This window comes from Jatropha curcas, chromosome 3 (genome assembly GCF_041381405.1).
Source record: "Jatropha curcas cultivar XTBG-Jc1 chromosome 3, XTBG_Jcur_1.0, whole genome shotgun sequence".
Taxonomy (NCBI): Eukaryota; Viridiplantae; Streptophyta; class Magnoliopsida; order Malpighiales; family Euphorbiaceae; genus Jatropha; species Jatropha curcas.
In genome coordinates this window covers 25135147-25155270 of record NC_143153.1, presented here as the reverse complement: position 1 = coordinate 25155270, position 20124 = coordinate 25135147, and the positions used below count along the sequence as shown (strand labels likewise).

The following is a 20124-nucleotide window of genomic DNA, read 5'->3' as shown; positions in this document are numbered from 1 at the left end:
GTAATAATTATGCTCTCACCAAAATGAAATATGAAAGTGTAGGATTATAATTTAACTCTTGCAACGATATTTTATTTTAATGGAGGAGCACAATTATTATTCAAATATGAAAATGTAAGGTCATGCTTATATCCCCGTAAAGTTTAGCGGACTACAAAAATAATCGGCCAAATTTCAAGGTCAAATTTATGCATTTTAGGCTTATAGAATCATAGAGTATAGATACGCATCATCATCATTATTATCATTATTATTATTATTATCTAAAACGCATAATTATAATCTTTTATAATAATAATTATTTTATTTTATTAACACATTAGAATTTAAATTTAAATATGAAATCAATATAACCAATTAAACAAAATTATTTTATTTTGTAAAAGTCATGAAAAATATTTTTGTCTATACATAGATTTAGTTGGAGTATTTTTGTCAATTCCAATTCTCCGTACTATTCCTTTTATATAGACTAATATAATAATATGTGCTACATGTTTTGCATGGTTGCTTCTTCTCGTAGATACTCGTTATTTAATTTACATTTTTCTTTTATCAAGAAGTATATCCAATCGTTATAAAAATATTTTAATTAAGTTGTAAATGAGTCAAATTTACTTTAGACTTGGTTCAAAAAAAAAAATTCGCTAGTAAGCAATATTCTAAAAAAATCGCACCGGTTATTGAACTGGTGAGCATAGAGGTTCGTTGAAACGGAAGATTCAACCGTATTCCATATGGTTCGATCAGATTTTTTATATATAAATAATTGAGTAGGATGTGGTTTTTCTTATATAAGTTATTCAGTTTATATTTATTTAGTCATCTTGAATCAAATTGATTGAATATTCACCTTTATTATTTTATATAAATTAAAATATACAATATTTAAAATTTTTATTTTCATAAATTAAATTTATAAAATTTGACATAAATAAACTAAATTCGTTGGTGAAAATATTAGAAAATTAGCACTTAATACTAGATATTAGTGCCTTTCAAAAAAAAAAAAAAAATACTAGACATTAGTGCAAGTAAACGATTCAATTTCTAAAATATTCATGGGTGCAGCTTTGTCCTTGGGAAAAAAACTTACATGAATTGAAGTGCAAGGACACCACGTTGCAACTGACATGGCACAAAAAATGTGAAATCTTTTCATTAAGAGCATATCAATACAATCGTAAATTACTTTAATTTATTTGTCACGTCTGAAAAATTTATAGTTAAAAATAAAAATTTTTTTCAATGTTATTTCTGTTTAACACGTGAATCTTACGTGTCAAAAAGAAAGAAAGACACTGTCTATCACGCTCTCTATTGTTAGAGAATCTATTAGATAGCATAAATCAGCTTTTTGTTCTTTTTTTTCCTATTTATTTATTTATTTTTCTTATTTTTTTTATTGTATTTTATGCGTTCTCTTTTATTCGTGCTCAAACTTCTTCTTACTCTGAAACTGATTTCTTTTTCGTGTATTGGAGAGTCATTTTTAAAATCTAACATCTATAAATATATATTCACCCATATCATCGTCCACAACTTCTATTTATCAAGACACGTCAGTCACAATCCATAGTTGTATTAGAGATGTTCTAAGCTGTCAAACTCCTCTTTTTATCTCATCTTCGTCTAGATCCCATCTTCTTTCAAACGTCAATTAATATCTAGTACAATAAGTCGCAACTCTATTTGAGATTTCTTCTCAATGCATTATGATAAATATCTTATTTTTTTCCCCTCTCTCTCATATATATGCTCTCACACTCATACACATCTGTACATTAATAAACCGAGGTTTTGAAAGCCGCTGTTGGTTTGAAGCGGCAATAGAGACTTAACTTCCAAAAACCAGATTTTAAATTCGAACCGTTATTAATTCCGGTCTGTTCACCGGTTTTTATAGATTCTCACCGGTTCTTATCCGGTTTTTTAAACTCCATTTTAATTAGCCAACTTCGACGGACCATAATTTGATTCACGATTGAACCAGTCAAACCGGTCGGTACGGTTCGATTTTCAGAACAATACTGTAAAGTTTAAACCCAGCTTGGCCATCGATAAGTGAAAGTAGAGAGTTATAATTTAAAAGATTGATATCGAATCGGGATTGAATTTTAATTAAATATATACTATATAAAATAATTTGGTTGAGCATCATCTTTTTTTATATAGTACATTTAATGCTCAAATACCTGCTTAGCATCTAGTTATGAATTTGTGATTTTCTTTGATATGAGGACATGTTTGGCTCGTCTGCCATTTTGCGACATTAACTCATTATTTTTATTATTATAATTATTAAATATATATTGGTGTATAATATTGAAGTGGCATCTATTTCGACAACTGATTAATTTATATGTTAAATATAACTACAAAGATTGTTGTTATATTTGGATCTTATAATCAAATTGGTTCTTCGATTTATTCAATTTTAATTATCAATAAGATCTATTATTATTCAATTATTTATTTTTTTTAATACATGATTAAATTATTTATTATGATCTTATTGTGTATTATAATTATTTAAAATCTTCTAGATCTTGAATTTATAACCTTGATATTATGGGCTCGAATTATTTATATTAGATGCTATGTGTCTTTGAAGACACAATAGAAGTTAGAAAATCAAGAATCTAATCAAAATAATTTAAAGGCGATAATTTTCTTCTACTGTATATTTGATAATTAAATATCCATTTATTCTTTAGAATGGTTTGAAAGAAAGGTACAACATCTAAAAGCTCACAAGAATGAATATATTATTGCAAAATCGTAAAACTATAAGTTATTTTGATTTTGCGACATTAAGATTATTTTATTATTATTATAATTATTATTTTATATTGACAGATATTATTCATGTGCTACCAATTTTGAGAATGTTGATTTATTTCTTAAAATATAATTTGTATTGTTGTTATTATATTTGGAGCTTATATTACCTCTTGATCTAGAATTATTAATGATATTTATACCTCGAATATACTCTTGAAGTAGCAATATCGAGAGAAAAAGTTTTATAATAAACTTTGGATCTATTTCATATCCTTTTATTATTGAGCAAAGTATCACACTCCTAAATAATATCATGAAACTTGTCCAATTAGATTTTCTTCATTCCCTGAAGTGAATGGAATTATACATAATACTGGACATGGGAGTAGTGAAATCTACCCAACTAGATTTGATGCATTCTCTGAAGTGAATGCAATAATATATGATGTTAACAAAGATCACAATTGAAGTAATGATCTTAACAATGGTGGCCACATAATTAAAAATAAAATTTACCATCAGAAGTGGTACAAATAATGTGGCATATATAGATATTAGTCATATATTTGTTGTACACCAAAATATTGAGAGGCAAATTTGGCTTTGGTAGTAAAATATTATTTAAAGGTTCCGAATAACAAATATTACTACATAAAGAAATGAATTTTATGCATAATGCATTATTCCAAATATATTTATTAAAATATGTATAGATAATGATTTAAATAAGTATGGTTTTAAACCAGAAGTTTGTAAATCCAAGTACTTTATTATTTGGCATGATCAATTTGACCATCCTAATCAATAATGATGCGAAAAAGGAAATTTTATCATTATATGGATATTTATTGAAGAACCAGAAGATTCTTCAAATTTAATGAATTTTTCATGCTTAGTTTGTTCTAAAAGTAAATTAATTATTGAGCGTCACCAAGAGTTTAAATTGAACTGTTTTTATTTTTTGGGATTTATAAAGGAAAATTATTGATAAATTTATTTGGATATATTATGGATGCATCCAAAAAATATTTACATGATTATTATTAACTTGTAACCTGAAATTTGCAAAGATTATTATCAATATGCAACCGGAAGTTTACATGATTATTTGTGCAAATAATTTGATTAAGAATATAATTTCCAGATTATGCTATTAAGCTGATTTATCTTGAGAATGATGGTGAATTTACATATCATGTGTTAATTGAAATAATTTTAGCGCAATTCGTTGTTGCTTTTATTTATACTCAAAATGATTTAGTATAATCATTTGTTAAATAATTGCAAGGATTATTATGAGAATGAAACTCCCTATTTCTAAGAGGAACATACTATTAAATTTAATAGCACTTAGTCGCATTAAGCCAATAACTTATTATAAGTTCTCCCTTTATAATTGATTTTTGGGTCACGAACCAAATATTACCCATCCACAAATTTTTAAATGTGCGGCGTATGTTCTAATTGCTCCACCACAACGCACTAAAATGATCCTCAAACGAGGTTGGAAAATATGTCGGGTATGAATTTACATCTATCTATCTAAAACTTTCAAAAATAAGAAAGTTATTTATGACCAAATTTGCTAATTGTTATGGATCCCGACATTAGGGGGAGAAAATAAACAGCTAAAAGAATAATTAATTGAAAAATAATTATCGTTATTATATCTTGATCCTCATACAAGGCAGTGTAAATTTAAAATTTTAAAAGATAATTCATTTGCAAATATTACAAATTAGTTGCAAGATATATTTACTAATCCAAAATGAGATAATTAAATCTCACATATTAACTGCAAAATGCTCCTATTAGAATTAAAGTTCTTGAAGGACAAACTGCTTATGCTAATGAGTCTAAGGCACGCCTGAAGCGTGATAGATCAATCCGTTTCAAGGATAAAAATTCTAGAAAAAGAAAAGGAGCAAATATTCAAGACGGTCAAGCTCTAGAGAGCAAAGTGCGGAAGAAGTCTCTGATATAAAGAATAAGTTTCCAAAAGAAATTCAAGTACTTGAAATCATTGAGAATAATGAGATCTTAATAAATTATGTCGTCTGGACAAAGGTTGAACCGATATAAAAATAAACGTCGACGATATTTTTATATATGATATACCGCTGGATATTGTGAAAAAAATGAGGATCTTGAGTATTGTCTATTGGGGAACGTATATATGAAATTGATTGCCAAAATAGAATGAAACATATGTTATTTAATTTACTTGAAAATTAAAATTTGAAATTTTGTGGGCATCAAGAGATGTCAAGCTAGTAGAATACAAATATGTATTTGTGCGAAATTGAAATGAGGCCATGAGATATAAAGCAAACTTGTTGCATATGTTTTTTCACAAGGAACTGATATTGATTAGGATAAATACCTTCATGTGGTAGATACAATTATAATTTGATTAGTTTGGTAATTTATGAAAATTCTAAATGTGTTTAATGAATTAATGATTGCTTATTTATATGCTAACTTAACGTAGGTATCTAAATGAAAATCCCTGAAGGATTTTAATTGCTTCAAGCATAAGTTCTCGAGAGATTTATTCAATCAAATTGTGTAGAGCTCTATATAGATTATTGGATAATGATATCCATGAAAACTGAAAAAAAAAACTTAAAGTAGCAAATCGAGACTTCGAAAAATATATTTAAGATTTCTATATGGATTAAAGAAATCTCAATACATATGGTAAAATTCCCTTAATGATGTTTATGGCTAAGAAAATATTATATTACTTTATGATTATATTCTTTTTATAATATTTTATTATTGAAAGCATACTTTTGATATTTGCTTTATATGCTGTCATGAGTAAGGTGATCTCTTGATTAGTGAATATTTGTTAAAAGAATATTATAATAATAATGTTATATGTTCATAAAGAGATTTTAATATGAATTTGTCATTTATGAACATTATTGGAACTCCTCAAGAGCTTCCAAAGATTATAGATTTCTCAAAGAAAGAATTTGAGATGAAAGATATTGAGAATATAAAATTTTATTTCGATCTGAAGTTCAAGCATTCCATCAATGAAAATTTATCTATGAATCTACATATATGACTAAATTATTAAAATGATTTTATATGAATCCCAAGATCTCAAGATTTATCTTCATGAAGGGGAGTAAATATGCACGGTACTCTTTTTCCTTTTAACCAAGGTTTTTTTTTCCCACTAAATTTTTCTGGTAAAAGTTTTTAATGAGGCAGTATTTCAACGTGTATTTAAGAAACAAATAATGTACTCTTTTCCTTCACTAAGATTTTTTCCCTACTGGATTTTTTTTTCTTAGTAAGATTTTAACAAGATATATTCTTTGAAAAATGGGCATCAAAGAGAAGTGTTATAAAATAAGTAGATGTCCTATATGGACTAGAAGTCTATATTCTTAATTATTACGAACTCTATCTTCCTAATTTTGTGTAGGACTCTATTAGGATTCCATTTATGTAATTATATATATGCGGCTTTTTATCATTAATAAACACCCTCATATTCTTCCGTATTTTGCTCTCTATTCCTTCTCTCTAATTTTATATTATTTTATAACAGAAATTTATTGAATAAACTATAACTATACTTTTTTTTTAGAGTAATAACTATAATTTTTATTAGCCATGCAAATGTTGAATAAAAAGTTATATAACAGTTAAGAAAAAATGTACTATCTTTGTTCCATAATACTTGTCACATTTGAGGAAATAGCTTATTTCAAAATAGTTGTTACATTTGTAGTTTCAAAGAATAATATTTTTTTTTCCGTGTTTACTTTTTGTATATGCCTAATAATTATTACTTCAATTTAATAGTCTTCTTAGAAAATTAGTATTAAATTAAGGGTAATATAGTCAATTTACTCAATAATTTATTGTAATTTAGACATTTTTAATAGTTTTCTTAAGAGATGTGAAATTATAAATGTGACAAATATTATGGAATAGAAGTAGTATATAAAATATTAAAATAAATAGTTTGTTTAAGTAGTTTAACAAAATAATTTATGTTAGAAGTGTGCATTTAACAGTTTAAACCATTAAATTAAACTAAACCGTATCAAATTTTCAGTTTTATATGGTTCATATTTTTATGATTTTATTGGTTGAACCAGTAAAAAGGTAGACAAATACATAAATTAACCACTAAACTTTGTAATTTTAATCATATGGCACTCTGAACTTTATTGATGACTTATTATGCACTTATACTTACAAATTTTGATAATATTTTGTTGTTTGATATTTTTTCTTTTTGATATCGGGATTGTGTCCAGCCCTTAGGACTGACTAGCAGACAAATGTAGTTCTTGTTCTCCATCTCGGGTCCATGCAAATGCCCCCTCCATATGGACCGGACAAATCTCCAATACACATAGGGTATGATCCACGAGCATCGGCAATGTTATAATCCATGCAGGAATTGATTAACTGCTTAGATGCCCCTAAAAATTGAACCCACGACCATCAAAAATTTGTCTAGCGTGGTTTCCATTAGGCTAACCTTTGAGAGTAAATTTTAATAATGTTACATATCTTTCCATAATAAAAATAATAATTTTCAGAATTTTTGAATTTATATGCAAAATAATAGTTTGATATGTGGTTATTATTAATTTTAAAACAATAATTTTTTATTTTTAATTATTTAATCAATCTAATTTTATAAATTAAAGCGTTTAATAAAATAATTTTATAAAATAAAATTTGTAATGAATATAATTTTATAAATTGAAGTAAAATTATATTCAAGTATTTAATAAATTAAAGTAAATGTTGAGGAGCTTAAAGTAATAAAGTTCGGAGGGCGGTTGAGGTCTTAAATCAAGCTCGCTACCGCTAAAGCTCATTTTGACTTTGGATTTGGCTGGTTTAACCGACAAGTAAGCTTACATCAAACTGCGTCGTTTTGATGTAGGGTTTTCAATCTGAAGCCTAAGCATATAAGCAGCCGTAGACGTTCTTGTGTTTCTTTCGCTCGCTTTCTTTCGTTGCCGACTCTCTCGCAACTCGTCTCTTCCCTAAAGCAATTTATCGAGTCTGCTCTCTTCTGCTCTCATTCGTTGCTCGCCTGCTCTCTTATTCTAGGCTTTACTGTAATCTTGAGCAAATACCAAATCTCTCTTCTTTTTCTCTCGATTCGAATCCAAGTTCACCCAATCAGGTCCCCAACGGTTCTTTGTGGTTAGGTTTTATTGGATTTGGATGGGTACCGAGAGGAAAAGGAAGGTGAGTTTGTTTGATGTGGTGGATGAAACATCCATCTCAGCGAAGATAGGGAAAACCAACGGCGGAGGAGTAGCAGCGATAACGATGATGAACAACAATGGAAACAACAGTTTGGTAAATCGTTGGACTGGGAGGCCATACTCTCAAAGGTACTTGGAAATATTGGAGAAGAGGAAGACTCTACCAGTTTGGCACCAAAAGGAGGAGTTCTTGATGGCGTTAAAGAAGCATCAGGTCCTTGTTCTTGTCGGTGAGACTGGTAGTGGCAAAACTACTCAGGTTGGTTAGTTAATCTTCCCCCTTTTGAATGTTGATTATCCTCTGCTTTCTTATTAGGATACCTTCTTAGCATTGGTGCTTGATGGTTATATTTAGATGTTGGGACGGTGTCATAGGCCCTCGTTTTGAATGTTTATGAATGTTCCTTGTTATGACTATTATGTTTATGTGTGGTGAGCAAAGTCAAGAGGACTTTATGTGACGAGTTCTTATATTGTAAGCATCTGTGGAGTTCTTTGCTCCTGTATTTACATGGTGGACTAAATATTTGCAGAACAATTATTATGACTAAATAGTTTTACATACTAGACTGGCAGTCACTAAGGTAAACTGCTGTTGGGTTTACTGATAGCCAGGAAAAGTTGGATATTTGGTTTCCTCTTCTTTCTTAATATCTTATAATTTGATTTTCTTTGGTATCACAAACATGTTCCCTTTTGCATGAATTGTGTTGGAAAAGATGTTAATATATTTTTCTTAAATTTTTTGTACTGGAAGATTTCTGATGACTGTAGAACTTCACAAGCAATTTTTACGTTTCATAATTTGATTTCAAATTAATATTGTAGTTGTTGGACGTAGAAAATATTGGTAACCTGTTTCATGTTACAGATTCCCCAGTTTGTTTTGGAAGCTGTAGATATAGAATCACCAGATAAGCGTAGGAAGATGATGATTGGATGCACCCAACCTCGTAGAGTGGCTGCAATGTCTGTTTCTCGGCGTGTTGCTGAGGAGATGGATGTGACTATTGGAGAAGAGGTCGGTTATAGCATCCGTTTTGAAGACTGTAGCAGCGCGAAAACGGTTTTGAAGTGAGTTATTCATGCAATGTGTTTCTATTATTATCTCTATAACTTGATTTTACTATTGGGTTAAATGGCATGTTCCTGAATTTTTCGGCGTTTTTTAATGTCAGGTACCTAACAGATGGTATGCTTTTAAGAGAAGCAATGACTGATCCACTTTTGGAACGATATAAAGTAATAATCCTTGATGAAGCTCATGAAAGAACTTTGGCAACAGATGTGTTGTTTGGGCTACTTAAAGAAGTTTTAAGAAATAGACCTGATCTGAAGCTTGTTGTTATGAGTGCAACACTAGAGGCTGAGAAGTTTCAAGGTTATTTCAACGATGCACCTCTGATGAGGGTTCCTGGTAGACTTCATCCAGTGGAGATTTTCTACACCCAAGAACCTGAAAGGGACTACCTTGAGGCAGCAATTAGGACAGTTGTCCAGATACACATGTATGAACCATTGGGGGACATACTTGTTTTTCTCACAGGTGAGGAGGAGATAGAAGATGCATGTCGTAAAATAACAAAAGAAGTTGGAAATATGGGGGATCAGGTAGGGCCTGTGAAAGTAGTGCCTCTGTATTCAACTCTTCCACCTGCCATGCAGCAGAAAATTTTTGAACCTGCTCCACCTCCCCTGACAGAGGGTGGCCCTGCTGGTAGGAAGATTGTTGTGTCAACAAACATAGCAGAAACTTCTTTGACCATAGATGGCATTGTTTATGTCATTGACCCAGGCTTTGCCAAGCAAAAGGTTTATAATCCAAGAGTGCGTGTTGAATCCCTGTTGGTTTCCCCAATATCAAAGGCAAGCGCTCACCAGAGGTCGGGGCGTGCTGGTAGAACTCAGCCAGGGAAATGTTTCAGACTTTACACGGAGAAAAGTTTTCAGCAAGATCTTCAGCCTCAGACATACCCTGAAATACTGCGATCAAATCTTGCAAATACAGTTCTAACACTGAAGAAACTTGGAATTGATGATTTGGTGCATTTTGATTTTATGGACCCTCCCGCTCCTGAAACTTTGATGCGAGCGCTAGAAATGCTAAATTATTTGGGAGCTTTAGATGATGATGGAAACTTGACAAAGTTGGGGGAGATCATGAGTGAGTTTCCCTTGGATCCTCAGATGTCAAAGATGCTGGTTGTGAGTCCTGAATTCAATTGTTCAAATGAGATTCTCTCAATTTCTGCAATGCTTTCAGGTATTATCATTTACTTCCTTTTGTCTTTGTATTAGTCTTGAGTCTGGTCTTGAATAATATAAGTAGATGCCATTTGGTTGCATCATCATTGAATGCACTCCATCATATGGCATGTGCACAGTTTTCATTGCTGTGCATGGTTTTAGTTGTTCAACTGCTCGTGTGTGTATGCAAGTGTACGTACATGCGTGCAGTTGAAGAACTAAAGCCATCCAATTAGGTTGTCATCAGCCACTGTCTTATATGGGTACCATGCCCCCGGTTGGCATGCACCATCAGATTCTAAGTAAGTGCTGATGCAGATAGTTGCAGTTTCTCAGTATTATCTCATCTCATGAAGTAAATGGTGTCGTCTCGCCTGTATGCATCTGCTGACCTACAATGGGCCTCTTCTGTGATAACCAAATTCTTTCTTTAGTACCAAATTGCTTTGTCCGCCCTAGGGAGGCTCAAAAGGCTGCTGATGAAGCAAAAGCTAGGTTTGGGCACATAGATGGAGATCACCTGACGCTGTTGAATGTATACCATGCATACAAGCAGAACAGTAAGTGATTGCCGATTGCTTTTTTTTTTTTTTTTTTTTTTATTATCTTACTTTATTCTCTCTAAATGTTGATTATCTGATTAGAATGTCATTTTTGCTCCTCAATGGATTGCAGATGAGGATCCATCTTGGTGCTATGAAAATTTTGTCAATCATCGGGCTCTCAAGGCTGCTGATAATGTTAGACAACAGCTTGTACGCATCATGGCAAGGTTCAACCTTAAGTTATGCAGCACTGAATTCAACAGCCGCGATTACTATGTCAACATAAGAAAGGCTATGCTAGCTGGATATTTTATGCAGGTTGCTCACCTGGAACGAACTGGGCACTACCTGACAGTGAAAGACAACCAAGTATGTTACTTTTCCTTTAATTACTTCATTTTCTTGCCAACCCAACTTAGATATGAAATCTTAGTTGAGTAAATCCTTTTTGTTATTTTCTACATGTTTCCTGTCATGCACTTTTTCATGTGCTGTAATATATGTACCGTTTTTTAGTGTGGTTATTATTGTTATTGTTTTCTTTTTCCCCAGAGATGCACTGTTTTAGTTTAGTTATTTGAGATAGGAAACTGTATACGTGGCATTCATCTATTGGTTGATTTATTCTGCAGGTGGTGCACTTACATCCTTCAAATTGTCTAGATCATAAGCCGGAGTGGGTTATTTATAATGAATATGTCCTAACAAGTCGGAATTTTATTCGTACAGTGACTGATATTCGTGGTGAATGGTTAGTGTCCGTTTCCTCTATTATTTGTGCAATTGTAGTTCCCCATTAAGTTTTAAGATCTGTGATAAAATGTCTTCTGTTATACAGGTTAGTAGATGTTGCACCGCATTACTATGATTTAGCCAACTTCCCTAATTGTGAGGCCAAGCGAGTTCTCGAGAGACTTTACAAGAAGCGGGAGAGGGAGAAGGAAGAGAGCAAGAATAAAAAATGAAGTGTGAACATGTCCAAATATTTTGATTTATTCAATTTTCTTCACCTGATAGTGTGACATTGGTGCTCCTTAAAGTGCTATTGTATGACAACATCCTCCCACTGTGCCGCCATCATCCCCTTTCCCCCTGGGTGCTTTATGCCCTTCTCCGGTTCAACCGGTCAAGCTCCATTTATTTCTTGAAATTATAGGTTTAGAAATCAGCATTTTCTATTGTACCCTTCGCATTCACATTTATTTTTTAGATGTGGCTATATGGCGTTGGTTGCTATTAATGTTTAGTTGAACATCGGAAAAGTGGAACCATTTGAATCTAGATAACTGACCCTCTGCACTTCCCAGTCCCCATCTCCCTACTGTAGGTGGAAAACTGCATTCTGATTGTTTTCTCTCCAGTACGCTCTTCATTTGGTAGGAACAGTGTAAAAGGTTCAAAGTTAAAACTCCCATTTATACGTTGGCTCTGTCAATTGCTGACTGAATGTTTTTTAAAAAAAATTCAAAAGCTTCACTCGTGCTTGAAGTAGAGTTGATCTTGAAGCGTTCTTGCTGTAAGATAAAAGCTTTACACCCTTTACTCTTCCTACGATGCTTTGACTCTCTAAACCTAGGCCAGCGAAGTACTGAATTCCGAGAATCGCATCCAGCCAAAGGCACAGCGACCTTGTGGACATCGGCTACAACATATATTTCCCCTAATAGGAAAACCTCATGACGATGAGATGCGATACACGCACTACACTATGTGCATCTTAGGCTTATAGCTTCCGCAATGCTCTACCTAGTTTAACTCTACCTAGTTTAACTCTAGAGAGGTTAATTAATACATTAACTATGCCGAACAAATTCCCTTTGGTAGTACCTCCCTAGGACTAGGAGCCATCAAATTCTCATAACTATGGAAAATTGTAAATATTGTAATTTGTCTTAGTAACCTTTTAGGGGGTCAAAGCTTGATCCATCACAAGAGAGGTCACAAGCAATGGTGATAGATGGAAATTTTACAGCTTTCAAGAGTTAAATGGAACCCAAAATTACAAGGTTGTGAAACTGCTGTAAAATCTATGATCCTAAACTGCAGCAATGGAATATTGATTTCCTCTTTATTACAAAAGAAACAAGTCGTTCACTATCAGAAAGAAAGCAATCGATCATGTGCAAAAAGCCATAAGAAGGAACGAACCTCTAAGGTCCTTGCCAAGACCAAAGCATCTTCCAAAGGACCAATAACATCAGCAAAATTATTATGTAACATGAAACAAGCTGATTTGACCGTAAAATATCCTTTCCAGGTTAATGTGTAGGTTCCGCACTCAACCATGTGCGTCTTTCTCTACGAATAGCTGGTCCCTTTTACCACTTTCGACAAATTAAAGAACTATTGCTCTTTGGAGCAATTCGAGCTACCTATCGGTGCTTTTTCTTTTTTGAAATTACATTTTCATATTATTAAAATTCAAGAAAAACAAATCCAATTAAACAGACCAATAAATCTTCCCCATAGACCCAACCTAAAATTCAGAATTCTAAAGTGAAAAAAATCTGGTTGAAGAACATCAAAACAGGAGAAAGTAAAGAATGAGCATCCCTCTATACTAACACCAGCACATCCCTTTAAACTATATCATCATTAGAAATAGCAGCTTTTGCTAACAGATGAATTTATATATTCCGCCTAATTCAAACGAAATCTATAAAATTTTATGGTATTTATTTGCATCGAATGTGTCCTTAAACAGTGACCTAAGATCATCAATACATTAGGTTATATATTTATATTAAAAAGAGAGAACAAGTGTCTACATGTTTATTTCTTCTTCCTTACCTTGTATGTTGCTTGTATCGTTCCACGGAACATTGATTTACCTCCAGAAAATACTAAAGCAATATTTATTATACTTGTATTTTTCGGGGACGAACAAAAGGAAATATACATTAGAAAGGAAACAGGAAAATTTGCAGGAGTTGAGAAATAGTAAACTACATTAAAATTAGCATGCAGCAACTATGTTATTAAGAATAAAAGAATGTTCTGCTCTATCATATTCCTATATAGGAAAAAGAAAAACATGTACAACCTTTTTCTCAGTATGCTAAACACCTGATCAGCAGTAACTACAAAAATAATCCCTACTCCTACAGGAAGACAAAACTGCAAGCACCATGGTTGCAACCAACACTTCCACAACTTAGAAACTTAAGACAGACAATGCCCAGAAATATCATCAAAATTTATCAAGACAAGCAAAGCAGAGCAGGCATCCATGTATCACTTTTCAACTGCACACCTATTTTATAGTTTCTAAAACTTCAAGCAGCTGCAGCTTGGACAGGGCCCTCTGACCTGAAACCACGACCACGCCCACGGCCCCTTCCCCTGCCACGACCACGCCCTGCAAAATTCACATAGACTAGCAGTGATGAGGACAGAAAAGTGTGAATTTATAAAAATAATTCATTTCATTTGCTCTCATAAATGTACAGAGTGCCAAATATCAGTGATGTTCACAGCAGAATTCTGATTTGAGCTGACGTAAATTAACTAAAACTGCAGTTCATACTAGGATTATGGGTCATTCTGCATAAAGCAAGACGAGGTATAATCTGATGCATTTAAAGAGAATTAAAAACTACTGGCATGTCATAAAGATTTTCTGTGCACAAAGGCAGCTAAATGCTCACTTCACGGTATCAAACCTATCATCTGCATTCTCCATGCATTCTGGAAACAGTTGTTAAATTGGCAAATACCATTAGATTTTTCTTATTTAGAAAATGAGGCATCAGTATCAGACAGCAGTCACAATGAACCTGGCAATGACAGAAAACACTCAGAAATATTCATCTTCCTGCACTTGATTTTTCTTAAATTCAATCATAAATAAGAGCTCTTATTGCTCTAACTGCAAGCTATTACCACGAAATGGAAGTGCAATTAAAGATAACGGGAATGCTAGACTTGAATGTGCAATTTGCCTTCACAATAACCACCAATTGTTATACAATTGTCAAAAAAATGAGGGAACATAACTTGTTCATATCATATTACCCCTTAGTACATCATACTGAACTACCTAAGATTTTAGAAGATGTTTCATTAGCGACACAAACAGAAGCACAACATAATTATCCAAAAAGTTCATTCAGGGCCAAGTTCATCCAAAAGTTCTAATGCACTTTGTGTATTCAGAAAACATAGAGCAGCGTAGTGCAGGGGGGCATGGAATTTAAATCTCTGTTAGAAACTCACCACGACCAGGGGCAGGCACTGCACTTGATTTTTCTTAAATTCAATCATAAATAAGAGCTCTTATTGCTCTAACTGCAAGCTATTACCACGAAATGGAAGTGCAATTAAAGATAACGGGAATGCTAGACTTGAATGTGCAATTTGCCTTCACAATAACCACCAATTGTTATACAATTGTCAAAAAAATGAGGGAACATAACTTGTTCATATCATATTACCCCTTAGTACATCATGCTGAACTACCTAAGATTTTAGAAGATGTTTCATTAGCGACACAAACAGAAGCACAACATAATTATCCAAAAAGTTCATTCAGGGCCAAGTTCATCCAAAAGTTCTAATGCACTTTGTGTATTCAGAAAACATAGAGCAGCGTAGTGCAGGGGGGCATGGAATTTAAATCTCTGTTAGAAACTCACCACGACCAGGGGCAGGCACTGCCTCAAATTCACCATAGTCATAATATCCACTTGATTGACCACCAAATCCTCGCCCACGACCACGACCACGGCCTCGGAAAAAACGGCCTCTTCCACGAGCTCGACCTCTGCCACCATAACCACGCCCACCATCCCAACCATCACCATTATATTCTCTTGCTCCATTGTAATTTCCTACAAAAACGGAAAAAATAAGATGAATCATGACCCAATGAGACAATTAAACCAGCTGTCACATAAAACAGGACCCCATCAATATATCATTACCTAGATATATATACACTATGGACATTTACGTCGTCGTTTCTTATCCAAAGAAAAGATGAAATCACATAACTATGACTTCAAACCAGACTAAAAGCAAATAAAATTGAAAAAGAATATAAGTTGTACAAATAAAAGTACCAAAATTATCCCCATCAGGCTATTACCACTATGATGATTAATAAACTATAATAGAAAAACCAGTCAATTGTATTTTTCTTATAAGTGCAAAAACATCCACTTAGATCTTTAACCTGTATGGCTGAACATAAAGTTAACATAAAAGACAAATAAGCTGTAAAGGAACTCTACCTCTACCCCTTCCTCTTCCCCAACTATCACGTCCCCTCCCTCGCATCCTCGGCGAACTTTCTGAATTAGAAGTAGAGCATATGATCATTTTTTTTAATAACAGCAAAGAGCTTCACAAATACATAGAAAAGATTATCACTGCACCTCCTTCATCCTCAAATTCATTCAACGGCTTCACTTGATCAATTGGAAGAGGAGGTTGATATCTGTATTGCAAGATAGGAGAAATAAATTAGGAATGATCCCAATGATATCAACTAGAATCTAAATGTCACAACTCAAACACAAAGAATAAAGAATTCTTTTGAAACTTCAGTATCCAGAAAACAAATATTTCAAATTTACAAGTGAAAGGTGTCCAATAAAATATAGCAAACAGTTAAATTTGTGTTCATAGATAATACTACATCTATATTTATATTTATACGCAGTCCCTTGAACACTTTCAGTTAAATCTAAAAAGATGGTTTGAACAAGACTTTAGGATTACACAAACCATTCAATGTAGCGTGTTTATCTCTTAAAATTGTATTGTTCTTCAGCACACACCTTCCAATAAAAGTCACTACTTTACAAACATGAACCATCCACAAGAAGTCATGCAAACCAATCATATTTTATTTCAAGAGAACAGAGAACTGTATATCCCAAAAGCCAAAACCAGTAGCAGATCAACTTTTCTACATACTTCACAATGCTAAAACAAGAAGAAATGCTAATCCAAATGGGTTCCATGTACCACTGTTATTTTTTCTCAAACATATATAAAAAAAAGCATGCATCTGTGTCAATTGTTTGAGTGTAAATTTCAGTGTTATGCTAGAAAAATTTAGACAGCCTGATATGATAAATGCAGCAAACCAAAAATATCGCCACTCACTCAGTCAACCATACCACAACCCAACCATATAACTGAAATAAGAGTTGCTTCATCTATAACCTGACCTTGCTCATTGTCTAAGCACCATATACCTCAATGATAAAAACACCAAGATAGTTAAATTGCTAACAGAGAGAATCAGAGACATGCACTATTAATTCAAAATTACCCTGTGGAGGATGTATCCAGCTCCTCCTTTGAAAAAGTAATTGTTATCATTGAAACATGTCGAGTAGTCTCCAGACTGAAAGAAAACAGAAACCAATTATTGCATGATTTACACACCAAAAATGGCATTTGTATGATTCCGGATAGCGTAAAAATCAAAAGTTACATACGGAAGAAGGCCTTCTTCTAGTGGCTCCCACATGTCTGTGATATCAGTTGACCCAATTGCAGTGTTCTGATGCAAACCAACAATCCTTCTCTGAAAGAAAAAAAAAAAAAAAAAAAAAAAAAACTCATGAAGAGATAGTGGGAGCACGAGAAAGAAAGAAACAGAGCACACATCCCACCTTAATTAACTCTGCAATCATCACTGTCTTATTTATGGCTCTGCCCATGGCTTTAAGAACAATTTCATTGGACCCTTTCTCCTGCAAGCAAGCACACATCAACATCCATAGGGAAAAAAGAAATATAAAACAGGTAAAACATCCTCCAGAGTGACTTGAAAAAAAAAAAAAGTCTAGCATTAAAATTGAAAATTGAGACAAGTATTAATATTGTGTGGTCCAAGTCCAACTCAACCAGTAGAACTTCAATATGTAAAACTTTCAACACACTATAAGGCCATGTTCTACTATATTCTCCATTTCAGACCAAACATTCTTTTACTACTTGCTTTCTCAAATGAGAAAACCACCAAACAATTCTGTCACAAAACAAGTCCAAACAAACATGGTATAGAATAGCTTTTATTCCCACCAAAGATGGGCATAGGCAAAACAATTGCTGCAATTTTACCTGGTAAACAATGCTTTAAAACCTTCACTAGAATTATCATTTAATTTGTTTCAAACACAATACAACAAGCAAAGAATAAACGAAATGGGAGCAAAAGAGAGGGGTTTACCTGAAGTAGAGTGGTAGCATAGGTAATATAATTTCTCATCCTGCCTTGAGTCGTAATGCGAATCTCATTCTCATTTATTGGCGTATCCGCCTTCGGCTTCTCTACCCTCTGGTACCGATCCATCTCTTCTATATCACCCGTAAAACAATAAAAAAGATACTTTAATAAACCCATTCGCACACCATACCACATTAGCAAGAAATGCATTAAAAACGAAATTCTGCTTCGAATTACTACAAAAACCACCAAAACTGATAATGAAAAATAAAAAATGACATAAATTCCATGAAAATGAAACAACAAAATAGCAAATCAAAGAATCACGTTAGGGTTTTGGATAGATTTAATATACCGAGCGAGCTAAGAGGCTTGAGTGTGAATTAAACAGTTAAAGGAGCTATGCAAAAGCACTCTGCCTCTCTCTCTCTCTCGCCGACTGGCCTATTGTTGAGTGCAGCTTTGTCTGTATATCTGAAACTGAAACTCCGGGTGTTGAAGTTTCATATGTTAACCATGACAGAAAGGAGAAAAGCGTAAGCGGAAGCTGTGTTTGGTAGTAGAGCAAGTAGTGAAAGGAATTTTGGGAATTTGTTGGTTGTTGGAGAAAAAAGAGGATAAACCAGGCAGTTCAGAGAGAGTAGGGCTTTCCCATCCCGGTCTTGAAGGCAAAGAGACCGCCGATTAAGGCTCCATCGGTAAAAGCCCATAATGCTTCATTCTGTAAGGCTTTCAGCCCACTCTGTTGGATGTGTCTTTGGGCTGGTTACTGTTATATGTACAAAATGGCTTTTTGCATTTTTCTTTGTCCTCTAAACTTTATATTCCTTATAGCGTGCATCCAGTAGAATTAGGGAAAGACTCATATGCATCGAGTATCATCTATAAGGACTCACGTACAAATAAAATTAATTACAAACAGTATTTTAATTTAAACGACGTTATCTCAGACTATATATTGAGAAAAAAAAAGATAAAATAATAATATTTATTAAAAAAAATTATTTTTAATTGTCTTGGTGCATGACATAATTCATAAATTGATAAACTCGGAGTAGACAAATTTTATCTGTAAAATTATTTTGGTAAGAAATATGCTTAAAATTAATAATATTGATGTCACTTTTTGTGAAAAAGGGAGGAACTAGATAATCATTGTAAAATTTCATTTTTGTCCATATATTTTGCACAATTTTTTTTTTCTATAGTATTTGCTTGGACCCTCTAAAACTTAAATTGCTTTTTTTTTTTTTTTTTCAAGAATACGTGAGGTTTCTTAAATTTCATTGCTGTCTCTTAAAATTTGAATTCATGTTTTTTTCAATATTATTATCAGTTGTAGAACGAGTTGAAGGAGTTGGTATTGTTGGTACAGAGGAAGCAATAAATTAAGAGTTTTCAAGACCAATGCTACGAGTTTCTGGAGTGATTTTTAAAATCTAAAAAATATTCCCATTTAACCCCCAAATGTTTTATTGTATAAGTTTCTATTGCAGTTTCACAGCCTTGTAATCTTGCAAATGACTCTAATAACATTGTCCGAAATTTTTGGATTGCATTTGACTAATTGTAAAATTTTTTTATTACATTTGCTTGTGACTTCTCTTGTGATGGTTCAAGCTTTGACCCGTTGAAAGGGTAATATGGTAAACTAATATTTATTATTTGAATTTATGATTTTCTGGGCTATCTTGGAAGGTCTTAAACTTACTTTGATAGAGGCTTTTCTAAGGTTTTGGTTGAAAGTGATAATCTTTTGGTAGTCCGGACTCATTAGAGGGGAACCTCTAGTCCCTGCTTTGTTTCGTATTCTAGTTCTTTCCATTGAGAGTTTTTTCCATCACGATTGACGCTTGTATTTTTCGAAAAGTTAATTTTTGTGCCAACTAGTTAATTAATTATGTTTTTTTTTTCTTTGAATTTAGGTATTCATGTTCTACATGCCCCTCCAGATGATCTTCAGTATTAACTGTATCATAATGTTCTTGGTGTAGCTTATTCTAGAAGTATTAGCTAGTATTTAACAATGTGCATTGCATGTTATCTGTTAATACTCGTCATATAGTTATTTGTTTTTTATTTTTTATTTTTAAATATGATTGGTCAA

The 20124-nt window shown here is 32.8% G+C and overlaps 2 protein-coding genes across 2 annotated transcripts; one reads left to right on the top strand and one right to left on the bottom strand.

Moving 5' to 3' along the window:
* The first annotated feature begins 7762 nt into the window (after window positions 1-7762).
* LOC105629126 (putative pre-mRNA-splicing factor ATP-dependent RNA helicase DEAH2) lies at window positions 7763-12120 on the top strand. The gene is made up of 7 exons (XM_089719409.1): window positions 7763-8301; window positions 8914-9116; window positions 9221-10305; window positions 10724-10849; window positions 10965-11203; window positions 11467-11585; window positions 11673-12120. Exons 1-7 carry the CDS (start codon window positions 7999-8001, stop codon window positions 11797-11799), a joined length of 2202 nt encoding a protein of 733 aa, XP_089575535.1. The 5' UTR covers window positions 7763-7998; the 3' UTR covers window positions 11800-12120.
* A 1644-nt stretch (window positions 12121-13764) lies between these two features.
* On the bottom strand, window positions 13765-18665 carry LOC149497789 (uncharacterized). Its single transcript, XM_089719723.1, has 9 exons — window positions 18373-18665; window positions 18021-18148; window positions 17461-17541; window positions 17284-17372; window positions 17115-17189; window positions 16210-16271; window positions 16066-16125; window positions 15469-15663; window positions 13765-14192 (listed from the first exon to the last, which is right to left on the bottom strand). The coding sequence occupies exons 2-9, from the start codon at window positions 18141-18143 to the stop codon at window positions 14110-14112; spliced, it is 768 nt and encodes a 255-aa protein (XP_089575849.1). The 5' UTR covers window positions 18144-18148; window positions 18373-18665; the 3' UTR covers window positions 13765-14109.
* Window positions 18666-20124: the final 1459 nt, after the last annotated feature.